The sequence below is a fragment of the Anabrus simplex genome, chromosome 2 (genome assembly GCF_040414725.1).
Source record: "Anabrus simplex isolate iqAnaSimp1 chromosome 2, ASM4041472v1, whole genome shotgun sequence".
Lineage (NCBI taxonomy): Eukaryota > Metazoa > Arthropoda > Insecta > Orthoptera > Tettigoniidae > Anabrus > Anabrus simplex.
This window is the reverse complement of record NC_090266.1, coordinates 652,310,888-652,335,984: the sequence shown is the minus strand read 5'-3', so window position 1 is coordinate 652,335,984 and position 25,097 is coordinate 652,310,888. Positions and strand designations below refer to the sequence as shown.

The following is a 25,097-nucleotide window of genomic DNA, read 5'->3' as shown; positions in this document are numbered from 1 at the left end:
TCTAATATCGGGCAAACTAGACGTAGCTTTTTGACCAGATACCTTGAACATTACAACGCTTTAAAACATAAAAAAAATTCCGCCATGAGCACCCATATGGAAGAGACTGGTCACATTTTAACGACAATTGAAAAAGACCTTCAAATCATAAAATACGTTAATAAAAGTAAACTGATGACAGAGTTTGAGAATATTTATGGAAATCAAAATTTAAATGATACTTCAGAAATTAAAAGCCCAATAATCGAGAAAATTCCAGAACTACTCTCTTTTTTCAATATAAACAAAAATAGTTTTATGAGAATCTTTAATTATAAAACCGCTAACAACATTCCTACTATAACAACAGCTACTGTTTCACCACCCCTTCATTATACATCCCCTCCACATACGCCAGACCCACCCAAGGAATCGGCCGCCCCTCCTTCTCACATGACTCACTGCCCGCCTCTACGTATACATACGTACAACACTAGAAGCAGTAATAGAGCTACCCACCAAGTCTGCTTCACGCAGCCAACACTAGCGGACATCTCATACCAGTCCCAGGGTGTAAGCTTCATTTTTAATCTTTCTTTTCATTTTCTTCTTCTGGTTTCAATGTAACTTCATTCCCCTTTTTTCTTTCTTTTCAGATTCCAACTCTATTTTGGCCCAGAATATGCTCTGTGTCTTATAAGGATTGCTAAAACTCTCCCCACATTCAAGTTTCATCGCTACTCCTTAATGAGTTTATTATATAAACTTCCAGTTTTATTTGCTACTGACACAGGTGTAGAATCTCTTGGAGGAGGAAAGTGTTTGTAGAAGATTTTATTTGTAAATCTTGTGTTTGTAGAAGGTTTTATTTGTAAATCTTTTAGTAATATCTTCTGTATGATCTGGAGTGTGGTGCTACAATATTTTGTTTGTATTCCATGTAACTATCTAACCTGTACAGTGTAAATATTGTTGTAACATATTGTATTTGTAACTACTAGATTATTGTGCTATATTTACTGGAACAGTCCAGAAAGGTTGTATGTTATTTTATAATGAGTTAAAATGTGTTTTAGATGTTTTAGGAATATATATCTTGTTTTAATTTGTACTCAAGGCTGATGATGGCACATAGATGCCGAAACTAGTACCATTTGACTATTTGACATGTGATTAAATCACAATAAAACGTCATTGTATTGAATAGGTGGACCTTGAAAGAATTTAATTTTACTGTAATCCCACTTCAATACGGAACCAATGAAATTCATAACTGTAAGTGAAACGGCCTACCAGGCAAAGAGAAAGGCCTATCAATATATGGGCCTAAAAATCAAAGTTGCCAAATTAGGCAAAGATATCAATTTCCTGAAGCAATGTATTACACATGATTTAACACCCAATTTTTTGAAAGGAACAATTAAAAAACATCATTACGCACCACATTTGATCAAAACTCAACAAAAAACGAACAAGATTTGGCTGAAAAACGAAATTTGTTTTTTATATAAGAAAAAACCTTCTTAAATAACAAATTGTATGAAACTCACCTTGAAGCAGCTCATCTGCTTTCTACAGCACAATGGAACATATTTCAAAGTCAAATTGACAATAAATTGTTTGATATTCTTTCGCAAAAACAGCTTACTTTAGATAGAAAATTAAACATTTTTAAAAAGAAGAAACAAATGGTTTCACTTGTAAATCAACCTAAAGAATTCAATTTGACAAAAAATATAATCGAGAAATTTCATCCCCCTGTAGTTAACCTTTCCAATGTAAACTTTAATAAAGAAGAAATCGCCGTCTTATCAAAAGGCCCTAACCAAAACTGGCCTAACATGAATAAAATAAACATAATGACTAACATGATTATAGAATCAGAAGCTACAATAAACAAAATGCCTTTGAAGAAACAAGGCGAAATTAGATTTGAAATAAAAAGAAAACTAGATAAGATAGGCACAGCTAAAAACGTAAGTAGGAAAACTATTTCCACTAACTGTAATGACGACAAATTTACCTCTGAACACAAACAAATCACAGAACTAAAAAGTAAAATAAAACATAATGACTTAATAATTACAAAGGCAGATAAAGGTAAAGCTACTGTCTTAATGAATAAAACTGATTATGTATCCAAAACTAAAGAATTTTTCAACAACAACACATTTAAAATAATCAAGAAAAATCCTACCCAAAAAATCCAGAGGCAACTAAAGCAAAATTTAAAGAACTTAACTTTTCTTTTTACAGGCCATGAAAAATCTAAACTGATAACCATGAATCCAGGCCTTCCTACAGTCAAAGCCCTTCCAAAAATTCACAAACCTAATATTCCTATCTGACCCATTATCAACTACAGACCCAGGCCACTCTACAAAGCATCCCAATTCATTCAAAATTTCCTAACAAAAAATTATCACTTTCTCTCCAACAAATCCATTAAAAACACTACTGAACTGATTGAGAAATTAAAGGCATTAAACCTACAACCTAACCACTCCCTCCACTCCTTTGATATAGAAAATATGTACCCGAGCATACCAATTTCTAAACTTCCCAAAATCATTGAAAATAATCTAAGTAAACATAGTTCTCTTAGCAAACTAGAAATACAAGATTTCATTCAGCTTCTAAACCTGGTCATCAACAATAACTTCTTTGTTTTCGACAAAATTATATATCAACAGAATGGACTATCGATGGGATCACCTTCATCAGGAATTTTGGCTAATATTTATTTGGATAACTTAGAACATACAAAAATCAATAACAACAATTTTCCAAATATCATGTGGGCTAGATATGTAGACGACACATTCGTCATTATGGATGAATCAATCAAGAACGCGGAATCCACTCTTCAAGACTTGAATAGTATTGACCCATACATTAAATTCACACTAGAGTCAGAAACCAATAAAGCAATCAATTTTCTAGATATAACCATTATTAGAAATACATCTGGCCTGTCTTACAAAATATACAGGAAACCTACACAAACTGCTAACACTATACACAAAGATACCATACATCCCATAATGCACAAACGTGCAGCATACAATAGCATGGTATATCGAGCCTTCGCCATACCCATGGCAAAGAAAGATCTTAATAATGAACTTAATACCATAAGGGCAATTCCCAAGTTCAATGGGTACAACAGGCAGTTTATAGAACAAATAATAAATAAATATAGGTACTGGCCTAAAACCAAACGCATAAAAGAAAAAGAAAAAACTCCTATCTCAACCACCTTCACTTATAATAATGACGTCCACAAAATCACCAACCTTTTCCGAAAACACAATGTAAGAATTTTATTTAAAACTAACAATAGAACCTCCGAAATTTTACACAACTCTGCATCAATCAATACTCCCAGTATCTACTCCAAATCTGGAATATATAGAGTAAAATGCAATGAATGCAACAGCTCCTACATAGGTCAAACAGGACGCAACTTTATGATTAGATATTCGGAACATGTCAACGCGATGAGACACAATAAGTTCTCCGCCATGGGTATACATATGCACGACACTAATCACAAATTTACCGACACTGAACAAGATATGGAAGTTCTTCAAACAGTAAACAAGGGACCCATAATGAATATAACTGAAAGTTGTTACATCAACTGCGACCAATATTTTAACCCCAATTACAATTTAAATGAGATTTACGAGAAACCCAATATTCTTTTCGATCTTTTAATCGATTGGCTTAAAAATACCAAACTATCGAAAAACAGTTTGATTTTCCAAGTAATCCGGAATACACACTCCCGTCAATTACCCCCACTACCCCATCCTTCCGCCCCGCCTTAGTTCCATTCCCCCACAAGAGCTCTGCCTCCTTCCTTCCCCTTGCCTTCCCCTCGCCTCCTTTACCGTTGCCCACACACTTTGTCCGGCTCCGTCTGTCTAACAACACGTTTACATGCTGCTCAAGGTGAGTCAATCATCATTCAACGATTCTAATGTTTCTAGTAACTTCCACACATTGCTTCCAACGTCTAACTTGGCTATTTCTCCTTCAGGTTCAAATTGAAGTGGGAATTCATCTCTAATTACATCACGATCTTATATGATCAAAGTAAACTTCCCTGGAACCACCTAATATCTAAAGGAACAAATGTCATTCACATGGACAGCATACAACTGCAAAAATTCACTTATCCCGGATGCACACAGACTGAATTATGTAACGAACAGCCGGAATTTTAAGAATTTTATATCACACCAATTGTATCATAATTTTATCGTATTTCATGTATCACCACATTAATTGTATGTTATTTTATAATGAGTTAAAATGTGTTTTAGATGTTTTAGGAATATATATCTTGTTTTAATTTGTACTCAAGGCTGATGATGGCACATAGATGCCGAAACTAGTACCATTTGACTATTTGACATGTGATTAAATCACAATAAGGGCCGTTTTCCCCAAATGAGTTTAAACTAGGTTTATTTTAATCTAGTTTAAGTCTGAGTTTAAACTAACATTCATTTTCCCCATATTGGTTTAAACTTTGAATCAAGTTTAAACCTGGCTCAGAGTTAAACCTTCTATATTGTTGGTTTAAACTGCTGTTTATATTCAACCTTCTTGATATTTTATTAACGTATCTGTGATTTTCCTAATAGAAGGGTTAGTTTTGACTACCAGTACTGCAGCACTTTAATGAAAAACGTACTAAAATTATAACCTAGTATTAGCATTAGAAAAATGGGAGAATTTATTGAAGTCTTTGGTTAAATAGGAAATAATTTTGATGTGCAAGAGAGGTTAAGAAGCCGCGTTCCAACAAAAGTTTACAATCTTGGAAAATCGGATGTAACGGAGTTCTTTGATGGATTTATAATTCATAAGCGAACAGCAAGGATTGTCTAGTATCGAAGAAGGATTCATTTAAAACGTCAACTGCACGAAATAATGCTATTTCGCTACAAGGAATGATTCTGGTTGCTTTAAGATATGATGCAGCAGGCATTTTTTTCATTAACAACGGGGACCACAGACCTTAAATTGCAGTCTCCTTATAATATTATATACTGTAAAATACTGTTGGCGGTATGAATACTGTAATGTGAAGCATAAGAATATTCGTACATAACTTGTGTAATATGTCCGCTCTTCATGCGGTACCTGGTGGCTGTGGTCGCTAAAGCGTAAAATCCGCATCGTCCGAATCCGTGACAAGACGGTTCGAATCCCATTTGTCGAAAATATTTTTACCATCAGAATGTTGACCGGCACGGTAGGAGAGGCGGTGGTATACAATTTCTAATCGCTAGATTATATATTTATAGGATCAGAAAAACAAAAAAGTGTTTCATGCTTGCTAGCAAACTTGTAATAGAATAAATTATAGTGAAGAATGTTTCATCGTATCTATTGCCAGCATACCAGCAATAGAAATATTAATGCTATAGGGAGAAGAGTATTATGCATACAGTACGACACATCGCGAACTTGGTTATGTTATAAACGAATATGGAATCAAGTAATACATCTCCAAATAATACATCCTCAGTGGTCTGTCTGCTGGATCCAAGGTTTGTGAGATGAGGGCGATGGATTTTGAGAGGAGATAGATCCCGAGCATGCTTAGAATTTGTTTACTTGAAATTCACATAAATGTTGATTTTCTGAGGAAAGGAATACCGTAGGCCTATTGCTGAAAGACTAGGATTTTAATATTTCAACGTTCCCGTGTGTTCCATAAGACAATACAGACATCAAAAGACACGTATTAGGCCCACGGTACTTGTTTATGGTAAAGCATGACAGAAAAATAAGAAATAAAAGTGCGTTCCAATAAATTGTAGACAGCAATAGGTAGAATTATATGACACAACACTTCGCACAAATGTTAACAATTTATTTATCAGTAAAGCTAATATCCCGCCGAATTTGTTCTTTATTCACTACGTACGATAGCATTAATTCGCCACAAACAGCTGATATTATTACAAAAATGTCGGTCATTGAATTACTTGGCTCTGATTGGCCAATTCCAATCGACCATGCCTTCGACTATTCCTTCAGTGCAGCCAACGTTAGCGCCAACGACAGCTCGCCCGTTTAAACTAAACGAGTGTCAGAAATTGGTGGAGAAAATGGACGCAACTTTAAACTAGGTACTAAAGTTAAACGGGTTTAATTTATACCAGGTTTAACTCGATTTGGAGAAAATGGCCCTAAAACATCATTGTATTGAATAGGTGGACCTTGAAAGAATTTAATTTTACTGTAATCCCACTTCAATACGGAACCAATGAAATTCATAACTGTAAGCGAATTGGGGACGCCGGTTTCGTGTATCTTGGGGAGGGCTTTGCCATTGGGTAAACCTGGGTTCATATTAATTAATTTGTTTTTCCTTGATCTGTCAACAGATATTAAGTATTCTTGAGGGTCTGCTTAAGTTGATGTTGGATTCTCAGGGTAGGGCCCTTCTTTACTGTAGAGAATGAGCTATCTTTAAAAAATTGATTTGTTTTGCTTACATATTTGTTTTTGTCCATTATGACGGTACTGTTACCTTTATCTGCTTTCGTAATTATCAGATTATTATCACTGATTTTCTTTCTGAGAGCATGTATTTGCTTTTGTGTGAGAATCGAAACCGTGTAGCTATTGTCGTCATGAGTAGTAAGGGGTGAATTATGGGAGTTAATATTGTTCTTTGGGTTAAGAATGGAGTATAATTTTCTTTATACTTCAAATCTTACTTCGTCTTGTTTATCTGATGGCAATTTGTTAATGGCTAATTCTGCTTCTACTGTTGTAGCGATGGCTGTGTTCAGAGTGTTAAAATTAGGCCAATTGTGTTTAGGGCCCTTGGCTGAAAGGGAACTTTCGTCTTCATTCAATGGTACCTTGGATAAATTTATGATTGGAAGGTGAAATTAGTTGGGCATGTTAGGCCTAGTGTTTTTGTTGGTTCCTTGAGTATAGTTATTGTTGAGTTTAGAGTTCATTAACGTATGCAGCTTTTTCTCTAGGGTTTGTTGTTTCTTTGATAATACAATAAATAATCTATTGTCAACTTGGGCTTGAAATAGGTTCCAGTGAACATCCAAAAGTAAACTTCTAGTTTCGAGGTGAGTCTCATATAATCTATGGTTAAAAAAGGACTTTTTCTTGTACAGAAATTTGAAAAGAATGATTCTTAAACTTGCTTTTAAGAAAGTTGGGTGTCAAATTGTGAGTGATACATTGTTTGAGAAATTCGATGTCTTTGCCCAATTTGGCTAGTTTGACTTTAAGACCTATATATATATATATATATATTCTATGACTAAATTGTTGTCAGTAGGTAAGAAATTCAACAGAACTGAATGTCATATTGGTGATACAAAGCTGGAACAGGTAGGTAATTTTACATATTTAGATTGTGTGTTCTCCCAGGATAGTAAGTAAGATTGAATCAAGAAGTGGTAAAGCTCGCAGTTGCAATCAACAGTGTTTTGTAAGAAGAAAGTCAGCTCCTGGACTAAATTATTTTTACATCGGTCTGTTTTCAGGCCAACTTTGCTTTACGGGAGTGAAAGCTGGGTGGGCTCAGGATATCAAATTCATAAGTTAGAAGTAACAGACACGAAAGTAGCGAGAATGATTGCTGGTACAAACAGGTGGGAACAATGTCAGGAGGGTACTCAGAACGAGGAGATAAAGACTAAGTTAGGAACAAACTCGATGGATGAAGCTGTACGCATAAACCGGCCTCGGTGGTGGGGTCATATGAGATGAATGGAGGAGGATAGGTTAGCTAGGAGAATAATGGACTCTGTTATGGAGGATAAGAGAAGTAGAGGGAGACCAAGATGACGATGGTTAGACTCAGTCTCCAACAATTTTAGATAAGAGGTATAGAACTAAATGAGGCCACAGCAATAGTTGCAAACAGAGGATTGTGGCGACGTTTAGTAAATTCACAGAGGCGTGCAGACTGAACACTGAAAGGCATAGCGGTCTATAATGATAATGTATGTACGTATGTATGTATGTATGTATGTATTTATTGTGACATTTTAGGTCTATTGTAATTGGCAGTGAATTTTATGTGACCGGACTGTACGCCAGGTGTTCTGCACAGATTGTCGGCAGCGGAACCCAAAGGGATAACTTTATTCTTTTCTTTTTGTGTAACCTGTTGACGGGTGAAAGACAATGTTATCACCGCAAGAGAAGACAGGAAAAATTTTAATACTCCTGAACCTTTCATCCACGAGAAGTATTACATTCAAAATCTTTCGTAATATCACAACTTCAGATTCGACGTCTTAATAAACATTCTCCAACAAGTGTGCATAAAAGCTTTGATATCACATTTCAGGAAGGCATAAATAATAATATTTGGAAATGAAATTAATTCTGGAATTAATTAACTAATTAATTAATTAACAAGAGATTAGGGGACATGTCAATTACAATGTCGAGGAATTCAGGACGTCAATCGAATCACGAGGTATGACGTCAGAGCTCAGAATATAGGTGGCAAACCGAACTAGAATATTCTTACTCTTGCTTATCTACTGGCTATGTGTGTTGCTCGGAAGCTCACTACGCAGGGAAGTCTTTTATAGACCTGGACAGCTATACTTGCACCACGAGGAGAACAGTGTCATTTCTTGGCAGTTTAACAGACCATCTACGGTCATAACAGACGTCAATAGTGTCTAGGAAGAAAGCACGTATCACTACATGTCAATTGTGAAACTACGAGTGGGGAATTTATACTAACATTTTTGTGAAAGTTTCAGTGCACATCAAGCAGCACCGGTTCAATACCAGCCAAGGCAATGAAGACCTACAGTAAGAAATTCGTGTGCCCCTGGAGACATCACCCACATCAGGATGCAGTACTAAAAGACGGGACCAATGCTGGCAGCGTCCTAATGCCATGAATCCAGCCTAGAAGGAGACCAGGGTCATCAAGACATCCAAGTTAAGTCGACATTTCATTTACACTGGGTATTATCTGTTCTATGTAGCTGTAATAAGTAGTTAACTTTCTTCTTGAAGGGATTATTGATTGAATAGTAGTTTGTGTAGATTTCTAGTATCTTTACCATGTTGTTTCTTGTGTTATACGACGTTGGATTTGTATTTTCTCTTACTATACGATCTTAAAGTGTGTGATGATGGTATGTCAACATCAGCGACCACGCGGGTTTCAATAAGTCATGTCATCAGACAAGTATCTGGTTTAAATATCAGCCATCGGCTAACCTTTAAGGAATATTACGTTTCCATTCAATTATTATAATACTGAGGATTGTGTGCGCGTGATATTTTTATTCTTCGGAATTTATTTCTCTTATATTTTGCCGAAAGTGTTTGCTACATTTTTCATGAGGGAGCAGGCTCATCTGACATATTAATGCCACGCTAACGATGCGGGTAGCTTTCGTTTGGATTCAATTTCATACTTTTAAGGGAGAACATTGTCTGATTATTATATTTACGTGTGGTTCCAGTCATTTATGAGAATTTTCCCGTGATTTTGGACGGATGTTGCGAATTATTTTCGATATTGTACCTCTCACGTTGTGCCATGTGGAGAATTGTTGCATGGATTATGGTGATTTTATGTGCTATTTGGGGGCGAATCTTTGCGTCTCTATGAACAGAAGCACATGTAATCTATTTTCTGCGATGTTGTGTGCAATGATGAATGGATATTTAGGAATAATTTATCGTCATTTTGATGTATTTGCGAGTAGTTGTTTTCGTGAGAGAACCATAGACGATAGCGTCTTCATAAAATATTATTGACCACGAGGTAAACCACAGGTCTTCGTACAAAATAAAATTGAGTGTATGAGATGGCTGGAGCCTTTTTTGTCATACTGGATGAGCGTCATCGCAATAATATCAAAATCGTAGCTGTATAACATTACTCAACTCCTCGATATTTGATAAATTTTGGTAACGTCCTGAGTTTGATGTAGATATTGACGATATTATTAGTCACCATTACCCAGACTATTTGTACCGGATGGATTACTTTCAGGTGCAAACCATTATTTATGGGAGTCTGCCATTTCCATGAAATGGACGGATAACGTGTGGATGTGTGTGTGTATTTGTAAAATAGTATCCTTAGTTGTAGTTGGTTACAATTCTTTCCTTGGTGGATGATGGTAACGGGAGACTTATTAGTGCATTTTTATTTTGTTATTTCCACAGGTTGAGTGATTTTATTTTATTGTGAATTAATGATGTGTGTGTTACCATCGTTGTTCTGAGTTTCGGCATTGTGTTAAGGTCATGACACATGGTTAAAGATTTAATTTAATTTTTAAAAAAAATTCTGCTTACTTTTATCACATAAAGTCACGTGTATTCTGTGGTTACGCTGAACAGATAATCACTGAAAAGTCGAGTTAAATTGGAGAAATAATTAAAAAGTGAAATTAAGTGACAAAGCAATTTAAATTTTTTTTTTTTTTTGTATTTCATCTTTTGACCAGTCATGTAACCTAAGCATTTAAAATCTTGTTCCAGATTTTCCGGCATGATTTGACATGCGTACGAGCATCATTCTCTAAGCAAAATTAAATTTTACATTCAAAATAATATTCGATAAAATATGACTTTCATGAAAACAATTTTTGTCAGAATTAATAAGAATTCATTAACATGTACCATCCCATTTGCTTTAATTTTTGGATGTACAGCAAGATTAACGTAAAATTACAATTTTTAGTGATCATCTCATACAATCATAATTCTTAGAAGGACGGAATTATTTTATAATAAATCATCCACCATTAATTTCTATTTCGAGGGTTCATTATTTACTGATATCTGCCCATCTCCTTGATCCACACCATTTCTTTTATGGAACATGTCAATCCCTTACTGAGCACCTGAGGGGGTCTCGTGTCTCTAATGTGTTAGTCGCGGCTTAAACGGGAAGAGTATGTATGTATATATGTATGTATGTATGTATGTATGTATGTATGTATGTATGTATGTATGTATGTATGTATGTATGTATGTATGTTTTTCTGCATTCACTGTGCATGGTTGTCTTAGTATCTTGCTGGGGAGGAATTCAGAGCTTCTGACAGTGCATGCAATATGGTTGGTGTCGCTTCAGCCCTAGTGATTGTCCATTTCACTTTATCGTTTCAAATGACCTATAGAAAACAAGCTATTAGCACCAAAACAATACACACTAATATGGGGCATCTCTAAAAACCATCAAGGTAGTTAGTGGGATGTAAAATCAATAACATTATTATTGCACTAATATGGGAAGCATGACAAGTATTAGTGAAAGTATGAGATGTTGGGGCAGTCGAAGAACATTTCACGATTCAATGTTGTTCGCTGCACATACAATGTTGACTGAATATAACCGACTGGGTAATAGGGAGCCAAGCGCTCAAGAAAACTTGCGCCAGGCTGAGTGGCTCAGACGGTTAAGGCGCTGGCCTTCTGACCCCAACTTGGCAGGTTCGATCCTGGCTCAGTCCGGTGGTATTTAAAGGTGCTCAAATATGTCAGCCTCATGTTGGTAGACTTACTGGCACGTAAAAGAACTCCTGCGGGACTAAATTCCGGCACCTCGGCGTCTCCGAAAACCGTAAAAGAGTAGTTAGTGGGATGTAAAGCAAATAACATTATTATTATTATTATTATTATTATTATTATTATTATTATTATTATTATTAGGAAACTTGCACAGTTAGTGTGATATTCATCAAAGGGTGTTTCACACAAAAGGACTTTTTATACCTTGAACTTCGAATAACAACGTTTGTGCAACCTTCAATGTTTTAGTGTATGTGAGAAGAGCCTCCAAAATTGAAATTAACAGGTTTTTTTTGAATCCATATGGTTCATCTTCAGTATTTCTACTTTTGTACTATGATTATTCAAAAAAAATCTATCATGGTGGTGATAAAACGATTATGGACCAATAATTGTGACTTGATACTGTTCATCTTCAAATGGAAATTTATGTCATAATTCATCGGGACAATGCTATCTGAAAAAACTCAGGCATACAAAAGGTCTTTCAGTTGTGTAATGCTACTGCCACCTGCTGACTGACCATTGGAACTATTTGTCTGCTGTTATGAGCAATGTTGTTTCTCACCTTGGTTTTTTAAAATCAAAAAAGAAGTAGTATCCTTGCCGGTCTCACATCAACCTGGTCAGCCTGTGTGCTGCCTTAAGTTGAAGGCACTCAACTCAAGAACAGTCCAATCTAAGAGGAACCACAGTCTTCAGCAAAAGTATTGAACTTATTTTATTAAGACTTGTTTTCAGACAACTGTAAAAAACACCTTACGATTTTAACAAATACTAACCTATATTTTATGTGTTTCTATAACAATAAGATCTCTCTCTGAAGATCTGCATTCAAATATAGTCCATTAATGACAAATCTCAACTTCACACTACGTGTAAAATGTGTGTTATGGAAATTGTGTGTTTTTATAGTGGTGATTTTTTGACTGGACTCCATCATAGACTGGACCAGATACCAAGAATATCCAGTCTTTCAAAGTCTAAATATGTATCATTGTTCTCTATTTATTTTTTGAGCTTTGATGGCTGAAGATGTCCTCTAATGAGGACGAAACATGTGCCATGATTTAATGTTATTCTGAAAGGAATAAATTTAAATTATTTTCTAAAGGTGGAATTCTCCTAAAAGTACCATAACACTTGTTAAGTGTCGACAATACGGGCTGAAAATGAATTTCATTTCTTGTAATATCCAGATATGTTATACTGTAGATATATGGGTGTCTTATGTGAACACAATCATTGCCAGATGGTAGAGAACACACTAAATAATCACTCTTTGACTGTTACGAATACTGAAGCTATTGTTGTGTAGGCCTACATCGTACCATTAACACATATATAGTGTAAAACAAAAGCTCGGTCTATCAGAGACCACCATCAGTAAAAAATAAAATAATAAAAATAATAAATAAATAAATAAATAAATAAATAAATAAATAAATGAAGCAAGCATGAAATTCACATAAAGCGGCACGTCTTCAATGGGCTAGAAATCGTTGATGATGATCATGATGCTTGTTGTTTAAAAGGGCTTAACATCTAGGTCGTCGGCCCCTAATGGTACGAAATCCATAATCCTCCACTCACCAAAATTCAAAAATGAGGATGAAGAATGAATGGATGAATATGAAATTAAAACAATCAGTGGATCCAACCCGCAATGTCCCACATTCCCAGAAACTAGTGTTAAACAATAGTATTACTGACCAAGGGACTGCTTCTAAAGCACAATACTGAATCGATGATGCTTGTAGTCAAAATGGGTCCAAAATCCAGGTCATCGGCCTCTCATAATGGTACTTATCACTAGGAAAATAGAACCATGCTATTTGTCATGTTGCGGTACTAATCAAAAGTAGCGTAGACTCGCGGTATTCCACATGTTATGGTACTACTCACAGGTAATGAAATATGAACATGGAACACAGACCTTTGGTGTTTTGCACACTGCGGCGCTATTTACAGGCAACGCAAACCTATACAGACAACGCAAACCTGTGGCGTTCCTCACGTAAGTGGACCAACACTAATACTTAATGACATAACCTCACACACGATGCGATCGTATCATAATAATAATACAAATACTAACATGATGTAACCCTTCACAGCCATACATACAAGTAGTAATAATAATAATAATAATAATAATAATAATAATAATAATAATAATAATAATAATAATAATAATAATAATAATAATAATTCGAGCTCGATTCACATATCTGCATTAATTACCCATGGGTGAGAGAATATTGTTTTTAAGTTATACCTGTCATCGCACTTGCATCAGAACACACCTCTCCTCTGAGACACATTCCAAGTAAGATTTTATTAATTTCCACTTACTTATAACGCTAGGAAAATCTTGTCCCAGAGTGTCAATTTTTACCCTCAGGAGATACCAGGTGTGATAGACAAACAGCGAAGAGACATGAATGAAAAGAAAATGAGGGTAGAAAAGAATACAGATAATTAAAGAATGATTTAAACAGGAAGTGCAGGACAGCTAAGGAAGAATGGCTGGAAGAGTAGTGCAAGGATGCTGAAGGTTGTACAGTTAAAGGAAATGCAGATGTTGCATTTCGAAAAATCAAAGAAACCTTTGGAAAAAGGAAAATAAGTGCATGAACAAGGCTGAGGTGAAAAAACCACTTTTAGGGGAAGTAGACAACAAAAGAAAGATGGCAGGAACATATTCAACAACTGTATCAAGGGAAAGAAGTAGAGGATAAGGTTCTGGAACAAAAAGAGGTTGCTGATGCTGGTGACATGGGAGAACCAATTTTGAGGTCAAAGTTTGATTGCTTTGACAGACCTAAAGAGGAACAAGGCATCTGAAAATGATGACATACCAACATATTTACCAACTGCCTTAAAAGAAACTGCCGGCCCCATGGTGTAGGGGTAGCGTGCCTGCCTCTAACCCGGAGGCCCCAGGTTCGATTCTCGGCCAGGTCAGGGATTTTTACCTGGACCTGAGGGCTGGTTCGAGGTCCACTCAGCCTACGTGATTAGAATTGAGGAGCTATCTGATGGTGAGATAGCGGCCCTGGTCTAGAAAGCCAAGAATAACGGCCGAGAGGATTCGTCGGGCGGACCACACGACACCTCGTAATCTGCAGGCTTTCGGGCTGAGCAGTCATCGCTTGGCAGGCCAAGGCCCTTCAAGGGCTGTAGTGCCATGGGGTTTTAAAAGAAACTGGCATGGTGAGAGTATTTCATGCAGTGTGGAAGATGTATGATACAAGAGAAGAGCCATCTGATTTTAGACAGAATATGTAAAACCTAGTCCCAAGAAAGTAGGTGCTGACGAGTGTTATTATTATTTACATGCGTGAGGTTAATAAACGTGTTGTACTTAGACATTGATATCAGTTCCGTTAATGTAAATACCTGTAAATTAATTTATTATTACCGGTATAATCTGTAATCCATAATTCTGAAACACACTGTAACTTCCATGGACATTACATATACCGCTCGGTTCCTGCTGACTTTGACTGTAGAATTAGCTTCTGTGAATACTCTGTGGGGAACTACAGGTGAAAACATGTTCAAGGAAGTTGAGAAAACATTGACGATGTGTCACAACTGATGGTGGCAAAAATATGTGTAGAACAGGACTGATGGTTGGAATTTACTGGTTGTGTTGGCAGGCAGGAATGCTAGTTCTACATTTTTCAGGTTCACATCTTTCAGGTGAGCTGGACAGTTGTCGACAAGATTTTGTGATTGGCTTTTATCATATTTTGGTCCAATTCTCTGAACCAATTAACTAATACGTCACTTGTACGCAGTCAACTGTTTTATTTGTGTTCCAAGGTTGTAACCTCTATGTGTTGGGTTGGCAGTTGTTTTTAATAATGACGGCTTTGTTGATAGTCTCGAAGTGAAGTGTTATGTTGTGATTTTGAGTGGTATTCCTTGGCTCTTGATGAGTCGATGGACATGAACTCCTGGAAATCCTCTAAAGTTGATGAATTATTATTTTCTACCCATTCATCAGAAGAAATAGACATATCACATCCATTTACACTCACAGCATCACTTTCGATCGCCACTACTTCATGTTATTTTGGAGGGTGTACATCATTATTATCACCAAGGACATTTTTGTCAGAATAGTTTTCAACATTGAACTCGCTATCGTCAATATCACTGGGGCAATACGAATACATATCCGCATATAATTCATTAAAAATATTGTCTGCTTCTTAACTCGTGTTCAGTCTGGGAAGCGCCATCTTACCCACCACATGGCTCCTTGAATGATGTAAACATGTGGTCAGAAAACTTAGCAAATAAATCACAAAACAGAAGAAAAATGTAAAGTAAATCTAGCATGGAATAAACAAAAGCTTCAACACCAAGATTCTAGTAACCTTGACCGCCAGGTACTTTCAGAAGTTCTGACAGATGTCATCGAACGTATGAGTCCCGCAAAGACGAGTTAACTCGTCTCCTGTCCGCAACACTTGGCTAGCCAAATACAAGTAAACTCGTCTCCTGTCCGCAATGTGTTAAGGTTTTTCAAACATCAGGGTCTAGCTGAATTCCCCAACATTAACAAAGCTAATTTTTCAGATCCGTTGGCATTTGCATCAACAAGCACAGTTACCCTTTCTTTGCTCAATTTCCCTCCGTGACATTTCTCCCCTTTGAACACATGACTCGTCGGGCATTAGCTTAAAGAATAAGCCACATTCATTCAAGTTAAACAAATCATGTAGCACATAATTTTTAATGAGTCTAGGTAGGACTTCGCTTTGCCAGTCCTTTACATCACTGTCCCTAACTGACTCTGATTTACCACTGACTGGACGATATACTATGCCATGCCTTTGTTTGAATCTATCAAGCCAACCACTCAAAACACTAATGTCTGTATTTAATTTGTCAGCTATTTCTTGTGCTTTTTCTTGTATGATTGGGCCACTTAGTAGGACTGAAGCCTTATGGTGAATCCATTCAATAAGAATTTCCTCAACATTTTCATATTTTCCAGGTCTTAATTTTTTAAATGTTTGCAACCACCCTTCGCTTTGTCCGTAATAGTGTCTCTACTTTTTCGCTGGATGAAGGGATACCCACATATTCAGAAAAAAAACCTCCAGCGACCTTATAAACAAGGGTGTAATAAATGGGATAGGATTACAAGGGGGGGCATAATACTGTATTTAGGATTACTTATTAAGAGAAATAAAATTAATAATTAGTGAAAGTAATAAACTGCACTGATAATTTATTTCTTTTTATGGGAATAATCATGTTCGGTTGTCTTTACTTCTGAAGAAGCGGAGCAACTTATCGAAACGTTAAGTTCCCTAAAGTTTGTCTCATTTTACACATCATAACCCAAAAGAAAATCTTGTCTTTTATACTGGAGCATGTGTACAATGAAACTAAATTGTTTGAAAACAGTGCTCTATCATGTAAGAGTAATTTAACCGAACCAATAAAGTCCGATGTGTTCAACTGGAAAATGTTGTTCCATGTCCTATTTTCATAACTTGTACTGTTATCTTCCGTTAGATTTCCCAACAGAATATTATCGCACATGAAGTGAACTAAAAACCAGCCATGCAATATTTTTCCTATTGTTGAGCATGACAATCATTGCCGCTTGTCGGCAGAGTGCAGCAGTGGTGATGCAACAACACAACAGTATCATGAACTATATTAAGATAATTTTTACTTACAAAATTAATGAAAGGAGATGCTGAAACTGCCCACCTCCATTCTCCACACGTCTTTAAGAAAATATACATCACTCGCCGTCATTCATGATGCGAACATAGTACAAAATCAGGTTCCCGAGCATTCCAATAACAATTACTTTGCATACTAACGTAACCAATTGAAGCTGAACCAGGCCTTGTGTGAGAAAACTACAAAATTTGAGTCTTTTTCACTATTGTATCCATCAGCAAAGTGTATGCATATGTAGATGATCATCCAGGTGAAGAGCATGTGCCACAATTATTTTATATGGTTTAACAATTTAGTAGCCTTTCATGCACAGCCGTAAGAAATTCCTACTTCATGTAAACACTGCCTAAGAGATTTTTCATTTTTTAAGATGTCATCTTAAGTTTTCTTTGGTGAGAACTCTATGCTGTCTATTTGGTTTCTTAGTCTGAACACTGGCTGCAATAGTAGTCCAGGAAATTCTAAATATCACCTTACAGTGGGGTCATCCTTGAAAATGAATCAAAATAGATCTCTGTTTAATTTGATTTTCAAGCAAGTCATACCTGATAATTTGCTTCTGTTTCAATGAAAGCAAACAGAACAAGACCAACAGTAGCTAGGAGAATCCCTGGTAATAGAAGTAGGACTAGTGAGCACTGAAGGTGAATACATCCTCGCTGTCGACAACATCGGATACACCATGCTGATACCTGAAAATAATTGAGATGGAAATATAAAAATCTGTAGAAGTAATTCAATGTACAGTGATATCCATGACCATCCAAAAGGTGACAACAGAAGCCTCTACAAGTCCATAGTCAATATATTAGAGAATGCTTCCTATGACCCAGTTTGATGCATTAAGAATATCCCACTCTGTGAATCACTCACTAGACGTGAGCTTTAACATAGCAACTTTGAAAGCTTCGTGATATCAAAGTCTCCAATATGCTAAATGAACTTTCTAGCTGGCTTGTAATTTTAAATGACCGTTAGAATTGTGTTGTGTCATTCATCAACAAAATATGAGATCTTCAATGGATAATTGAGGCTATCAGTGCAACTGTGGCCTAACCCTCAGTACTCTGGTTTGTGGGATTGGGAACTGGAAGATATGACCGTTTGAACCCCTGGCATTAAGGTAGTATTTGTGGTACACAGACATGATTGTTGTATAAAATAATGTGTTATGGTGTCCTGTGGTCGGATATACGTGTAGTTAATATTAATAGTGGATTACTGGCTGTTTTGGTGTGGGTTAGGCCACTACTCTTTCGGCGCACTTGGCTGTAATACTTGAAACATGTGGAATAGGCCGTTATTGCAATACAAACTTTATTCAAACATTTGACAACACACATGTGGAATTAATCTTCATCATCATCATTTACAGGAATGGTGCCTGCAAACTGCAGTGCAGATCTCTTCAAGTTATGATAATAACCATGGTAAACCCGGGGTACAAATTGCAGCAAGGTTATTAAATCTTCCTTTTTCAATTTGCTAATAGCGTTTCCATTGGGTTAAGCCTAGAGTCTCAATTACTTTCAACCCATATTTTGCAAAACTTACTTAAGCAAATGGAACAGCTGGCTCATTGGAATACTTATAATACATTATATGGGGACATAAAGGTTTATAGAGAACCAAACCACTGTATATTCAATGAATGAACCAGGGAATTTTGTGTTGACACTTTTCGGTTACTTACGTTTTTCTCTAAATATAATGTGCACATGAAGTCATTCCTTGTCATACGGATGGCGGTGAATGGGTTATTTTTGTGCAGTGGTAATGACATTCATCCATTTGGAGGGTGAGTGTATGTTAGTGAGAGTTTTCTGCGCTGATACTGAAGTTCTTGACACACGATTTTGGCTGCCACATTGATCCAGGTGCATAATCAGTCTCTTTGTTTTGACATTATTTTGAATGTAATGAAGGAGCCATGATCCAATCTCTTGCAGTCTTTTGGATGCTTCACATTCAGTCCATGCATACATGGTAGCTTTGTTGGTGCTTACGTTGTGTATTCCAAGGCAGTATGTCCATAATTGTCTCTTGTAGTAACAGGTACCTGTCATAAGTACCGGTGTTGGTAGTGTCTTCATCAACCAAACGCAATGACAGTCATATTGCTGTCTAGATGTGTCCATTCTTCTGAATCCCAATGCATTCCTGTCTGCGCACTCTCAGCCTTTCGTTGATGAAACTCTCTTTCCTATACCCATTCAGTCTTCTCTTCCGCAGTGTTGGCTGCATTTAGTTTGATTTCATAGATGTCACACTTTTGACAGGAATCACTCACAGGGGGACGAAATGGCAGATTAAATTGTGTATTGAAAATGTGACCGTAACTTTAGTACAAGACTGGGTCACTATGCTTGGCTCGATATCTAAATACATAAAATAACATGTCCTGACTGACTGATTCATCATCGCCGAGCCTAAACTACTGAACATAATGTAATGAAATTTCTGGGATACATTTATATTAGAGTGTAGGTGCTCACTTAGGGAGGGTTTGTGGATATTCCATCACTAAAGGGGTGAAAAGGGGGGTGAATTTTTTAAACTAGTATATCTGTATCTCAAAAACTTAAAAGTTTACAGATGTATAAATTGGTATTTGCAATTTCTTTTTAAAATAAAGAAACACATATTTTGTTTTGTTTTAGGGAAATCCAATTAAGAGTGAGGGGGAAAAAAGTGAAATGTGGTTTAAATACCCTTTATGAGGATACTTATAACTCAAAAACTGAAGATGTTACAGATATAAAAATTGGTATTTGCAATCACCTTTAAAAATAAAGAAACAAGTATTTTTTGCTTTTGGAAAATCCAATTAATGGGGGGTGAACAGATGTAACAAAGGGGGTGAATGTTTGTGGGTTACTGTAGTCACGTCCTAGTTCGTGAACCATGGGCAACGGCCGAGTGGCCTAGTAAGTGGTCCTGAGAGTCGGGATACCAGTTGCTATGGAATGGGAGTGGGCATCTCGGACATATTCTGAGTCATGGCCCTCTTTGTACTCAGGCGGCTACGACTATACAATTCACCGGTGGTCCATAACCCGTTAGAGGAGAGATCCTCACTTGGACTATGTGCAAGCAGGGTAGCATTCTGCTTCATGAATTTACCGAGCTCAGAACATTTTCAGCAAGCCTCGGACCTATGGGAGTAATGAAGTCCCACTCCCATTTGACAGGCGAGGGACTCCCTGGAAACAACTTGGCGAACAAAATGGAATTCGATGGGGAGCTATCAATATTAATGGGGCTTATGGAAGAAAGAAGGTAGAACTGGCTGAGTCAGCAAAGATGTGCCAGCAGTAAGTGATATTCGGGTAAGGAGAGATAACGAGGAAGAGATAGGAGATTATAAAGTGTACTTGACGGGTGTTAGAAAGGGAAGGGCAGAGGCTGGGGTAGGGCTCTTTATCAGGAATACTATTGCACGCAACATAGTTTTTGTTAGGCACGTAAATGAGCGAATGACGTGGGTAGATTTGTCAATTGGAGGAATTAGGACAAGAATTGTGTCCATGTATTCACCATGTGAGGGTGCAGATGAGGATGAAGTTGACAAGTTTTATGAAGCATTGAGTGACATCGTGGTCAGGGTCAACAGCAAGGATAGAATAGTGCTAATGGGTGATTTCAGTGCAGAGTTGGGAATAGAACTGAAGGATACGAAAGGGTAATTGGTAAATGTGGGGAAGATATGGAAGCTAATGGGAATGGGAAGCGTTTGCTGGACTTCTGTGCTAGTATGGGTTTAGCTGTTACGAAAACATTCTTCAAGTATAAGGCTATTCACCGCTACACATGGGAGGCTAGGGGTACCAGATCCATAATAGACTATATCTTAACAGACTTTGAATTCAGGAAATCTGTTAGGAATGTAAGAGCTTTTCGTGGATTTTTCGATGATAGAGACCACTATCTGATCTGTAGTGAACTAAGTATCTCTAGGCCTAGGGTAGAGAAAGTGAAATCTGTCTGCAAACGAATAAGGGTAGAAAATCTCTAGGACGAGGATATGATAGGACATGGATATGATTAGTGAGAAGTTTCAAACAGTAGACAGTAAGCAGGTTCAGGATATAGAAAGTGAATGGGTGGCATACAGGGATGCTGTAGTAGAAACAGAAAGGGAATGCCTAGGAACAACTGTGTGTAAAGATGGGAAAAGGCGAACATCTTGGTGGAATGATGAAGTGAGAGCAGCCTGTAAACGTAAAAAGAAGGCTTACCAGAAATGGCCCCAAACAAGGGCCGAGGCGGACAGGGATTTGTACGTAGATGGAAGAAACAGAGCGAAACAAATAGTTGTTGAATCCAAAAAGAAGTCATGGGAAGATTTTGGTAATAACCTGGAAAGGCTAGGTCAAGCAGCAGGGAAACCTTTCTGGACAGTAATAAAGAATCTTAGGAAGGGAGGGAAAAGGGAAATGAACAGTGTTTTGAGTAATTCAGGTGAACTCATAATAGATCCCAGGGAATCACTGGAGAGGTGGAGGGAATATTTTGAACATCTTCTCAATGTAAAAGGAAATCATCCTGGTGGTGTTTCAAACAGCCAAGCTCATGGGGAGGAGGAAAATCATGTTGGTGAAATTATGTTTGAGGAAGTGGAAAGAATGGTAAATAAACTCCATTGTCATAAGGCAGCAGGAATAGATGAAATTAGACCTGAAATGGTAAAGTATAGTGGGAAGGTAGGGATGAAATGGCTTCATAGAGTAATAAAATTAGCGTGGAATGTTGGTAAGGTACCTTCAGATTGGACAAAAGCAGTAATTGCACCTATCTATAAGCAAGGGAACAGGAAGGATTGCAACAACTATCGAGGTATCTCATTGATTAGTATACCAGGCAAAGTATTCACTGGCATCTTGGAAGGGAGGGTGTGATCAATCGTTGAGAGGAAGTTGGATGAAATCCAGTGTGGTTTCAGACCACAGAGAGGCTGTCAGGATCAGATTTTCAGTATGCGCCAGGTAATTGAAAAATGCTATCAGAGGAATAGGCAGTTGTGTTTATGTTTTGTAGATCTAGAGAAAGCATATGACAGGGTACCGAGGGAAAAGATGTTCACTATACTGGGGGACTATGGAATTAAAGGCAGATTATTAAAATCAATCAAAGGCATTTAAGTTGGGCTTCAGTGAGAATTGATGGTAGAATGAGTTCTTGGTTCAGGGTACTTACAGGGGTTAGACAAGGCTGTAATCTTTCACCTTTGCTGTTCGTAGTTTACATGGATCATCTGCTGAAAGGTATAAAATGGCAGGGAGGGATTCAGTTAGGTGGAAATGTAGTAAGCAGTTTGGCCTATGCTGATGACTTGGTCTTAATGGCAGATTGTGCCGAAAGCCTGCAGTCTAATATCTTGGAACTTGAAAATAGGTGCAATGAGTATGGTATGAAAATTAGCCTCTCGAAGACTAAATTGATGTCAGTAGGTAAGAAATTCAACAGAATTGAATGTCAGATTGGTGATACAAAGCTAGAACAGGTCGATAATTTCAAGTATTTAGGTTGTATGTTCTCCCAGGATGGTAATATAGTAAGTGAGATTGAATCAAGGTGTAGTAAAGCTAATGCAGTGAGCTCGCAGTTGCGATCAACAGTATTCTGTAAGAAGGAAGTCAGCTCCCAGACGTAACTATCTTTACATCAGTCTGTTTTCAGACCAACTTTGCTTTACGGGAGCGAAAGCTGGGTGGACTCAGGATATCTTATTCATAAGTTAGAAGTAACAGACATGAAAGTAGCAAGAATGATTGCTGGTACAAACAGGTGGGAACAATGGCAGGAGGGTACTCGAAATGAGGAGATAAGGGCTAATTTAGGAATGAAGAGGATGAAGCTGTACGCATAAACTGGCTTCGGTGGTGGGGTCATGTGAGGCAAATGGAGGAGGATAGGTTACCTAGGAGAATAATGGACTCTGCTATGGAGGGTAAGAGGAGTAGAGGGACACCAAGACGACGATGGTTAGACTTGGTTTCTAACAATTTAAAGATAAGAGGTATAGAACTAAATGAGGCCACAACACTAGTTGCAAATCAAGGATTGTGGCGACGTTTAGTAAATTCACAGAGGCCTCATTCTCTATCACATGTTCTGTGTTTAATCCTAAACACGTTCCCATACTCAAAATGTATGGCAGGTATTTCTTTCGTTAGTTCGTTTATGAACTACATTTGAAACTGTTCAGCCCACCCCCTCCCCTTCCCTCCTCTTAGGCAGTCAAAGTTACAAGCACTAGTAAGTGTCTGGCTGGCGAGCGGGTAGGCTTCCTCCGCTTCAACATTTCTGTAAGTTCTATTAATATATAATTACACAAAAAATATCAGAATATGTCTTATTGTGTAACATAGCTTTTTCTTTTTGTAGTACTAGAAGAACAAATTCAAGGACATAATGGGAGGTTTGTTCTGCTCTGTTTAAAAAATTCAGTCCAACAACAGTAAAGCATGACTTCATCTGGCCTGATAGCAATAATACACAACTAAATCCTAATGTGTTTTATAATTTAATAATAAATCAGTGCTTCCTAGAAAGGATTTTAACATCAACAAAATTAAAATTTGACGATAAGATAGTTGATTTTTAATGGGCCTATGTTTAAACGGTAATAACAATTCAAATAGTGACAAGAAATAGTTTATCTGTGGCCGATTCAGCTAGTAAACCCATCTAAGGTTATGATACACATTTGTAAGAGCTGTACAATATAGGAGGAATATTTGAACTTTTCACGAGTGTTTTAAAATGTTCTGGTATGTGTGAATGTGTTACATTACAACAGACAGTAACAAGAAATAAGCAGTGTGTATATATGGGTTACAGTTAATATTAAATTTAACGAGATTTAAAATTGTGATAAGATAGTTGATTTTTAATGGGGCTACGCTTAAATGGCAACAACAATAAAAATAGTGACAAGAATCAGTTTATCTGTGGCTGACTCAGCTAGTAAATCCATCTAAGGTTATGATACATATTTGTAAGAGTTGTACAACACAGGAGGAATATTTGAACTTTTCACAAGTGTTTTAAAATGTTCTAGTATGTGTGAATGTGTTACATTACAACAGACATTAACAAGAAATGAACTTCATCATCATCATTTCCCTTTATCCAGCTGTAGCCGGGTAGGCAATGTTTAATGTAAAACAGAGTGATGTTAGATCTTAGGATTTGGCAAAGATTGATATTGATGAGGAAAGCACTGATGAAGGGACTTAAAGCTCCCAAAACATGTACATGTAAAACATTGTAAAAAATTAAATATTGATAATATACTGTTAGGGCAGACTAAACAATCACCTGTTGTACATTATTGTTGCGAGTCAATACAGACCAATTAAGGACCAATAATGGTCAAATTTGTCAATCTTTGATGTTGCTGCTCCCTATATTTTCTGAAAGTAAGCTCTCTTGAACACTGCCACATTCCCTCGAATAATAAACCAATGAACTCTTACTGCATATGCTGCACTCTGTAGGAGCAACCTAATGAACCCTTTCTGCCATCTGTCAACAAACAAATACACTCTATTCCCACTTCCATGTTCCCAAACCACCATCTAACATCTATGCACACTCCCAGTTCCCATAAAACTACTAACACACTCTGTATCCCCTCACTACCTGCCTCGCTAGTTTATAAAAATGACTACGTACACTATAAGTCGTCACTTTGCTCAAATCAAGCGGAGTGACCACTCCTCGTTACCAGCAATCCCCCGCCCTGGGGCATCAAGCATGAAGAGGATGACAACAGCTAAAGGGAACGGCATTTATTTTGTGTACCAAGGGACGGTCCAGTTGAGCCCCTCTCC

General features: G+C 37.1%; 1 protein-coding gene across 3 annotated transcripts in view; it reads right to left on the bottom strand.

Annotated features, from left to right (window-relative positions):
- LOC136864316 (post-GPI attachment to proteins factor 6) overlaps positions 1–25,097 on the bottom strand; it is a 226,121-nt gene that overhangs the window by 5,545 nt on the left and 195,479 nt on the right. For 2 of the 3 annotated variants that reach the window (XM_067141134.2, XM_067141136.2), the window contains one exon: positions 17,805–17,951. In XM_067141134.2, coding sequence (XP_066997235.1) covers positions 17,805–17,951 — 147 coding nt within the window. The remainder of the gene's footprint in view (positions 1–17,804; positions 17,952–25,097) is intronic. The other variant, XM_067141135.2, reaches the window with a different exon arrangement.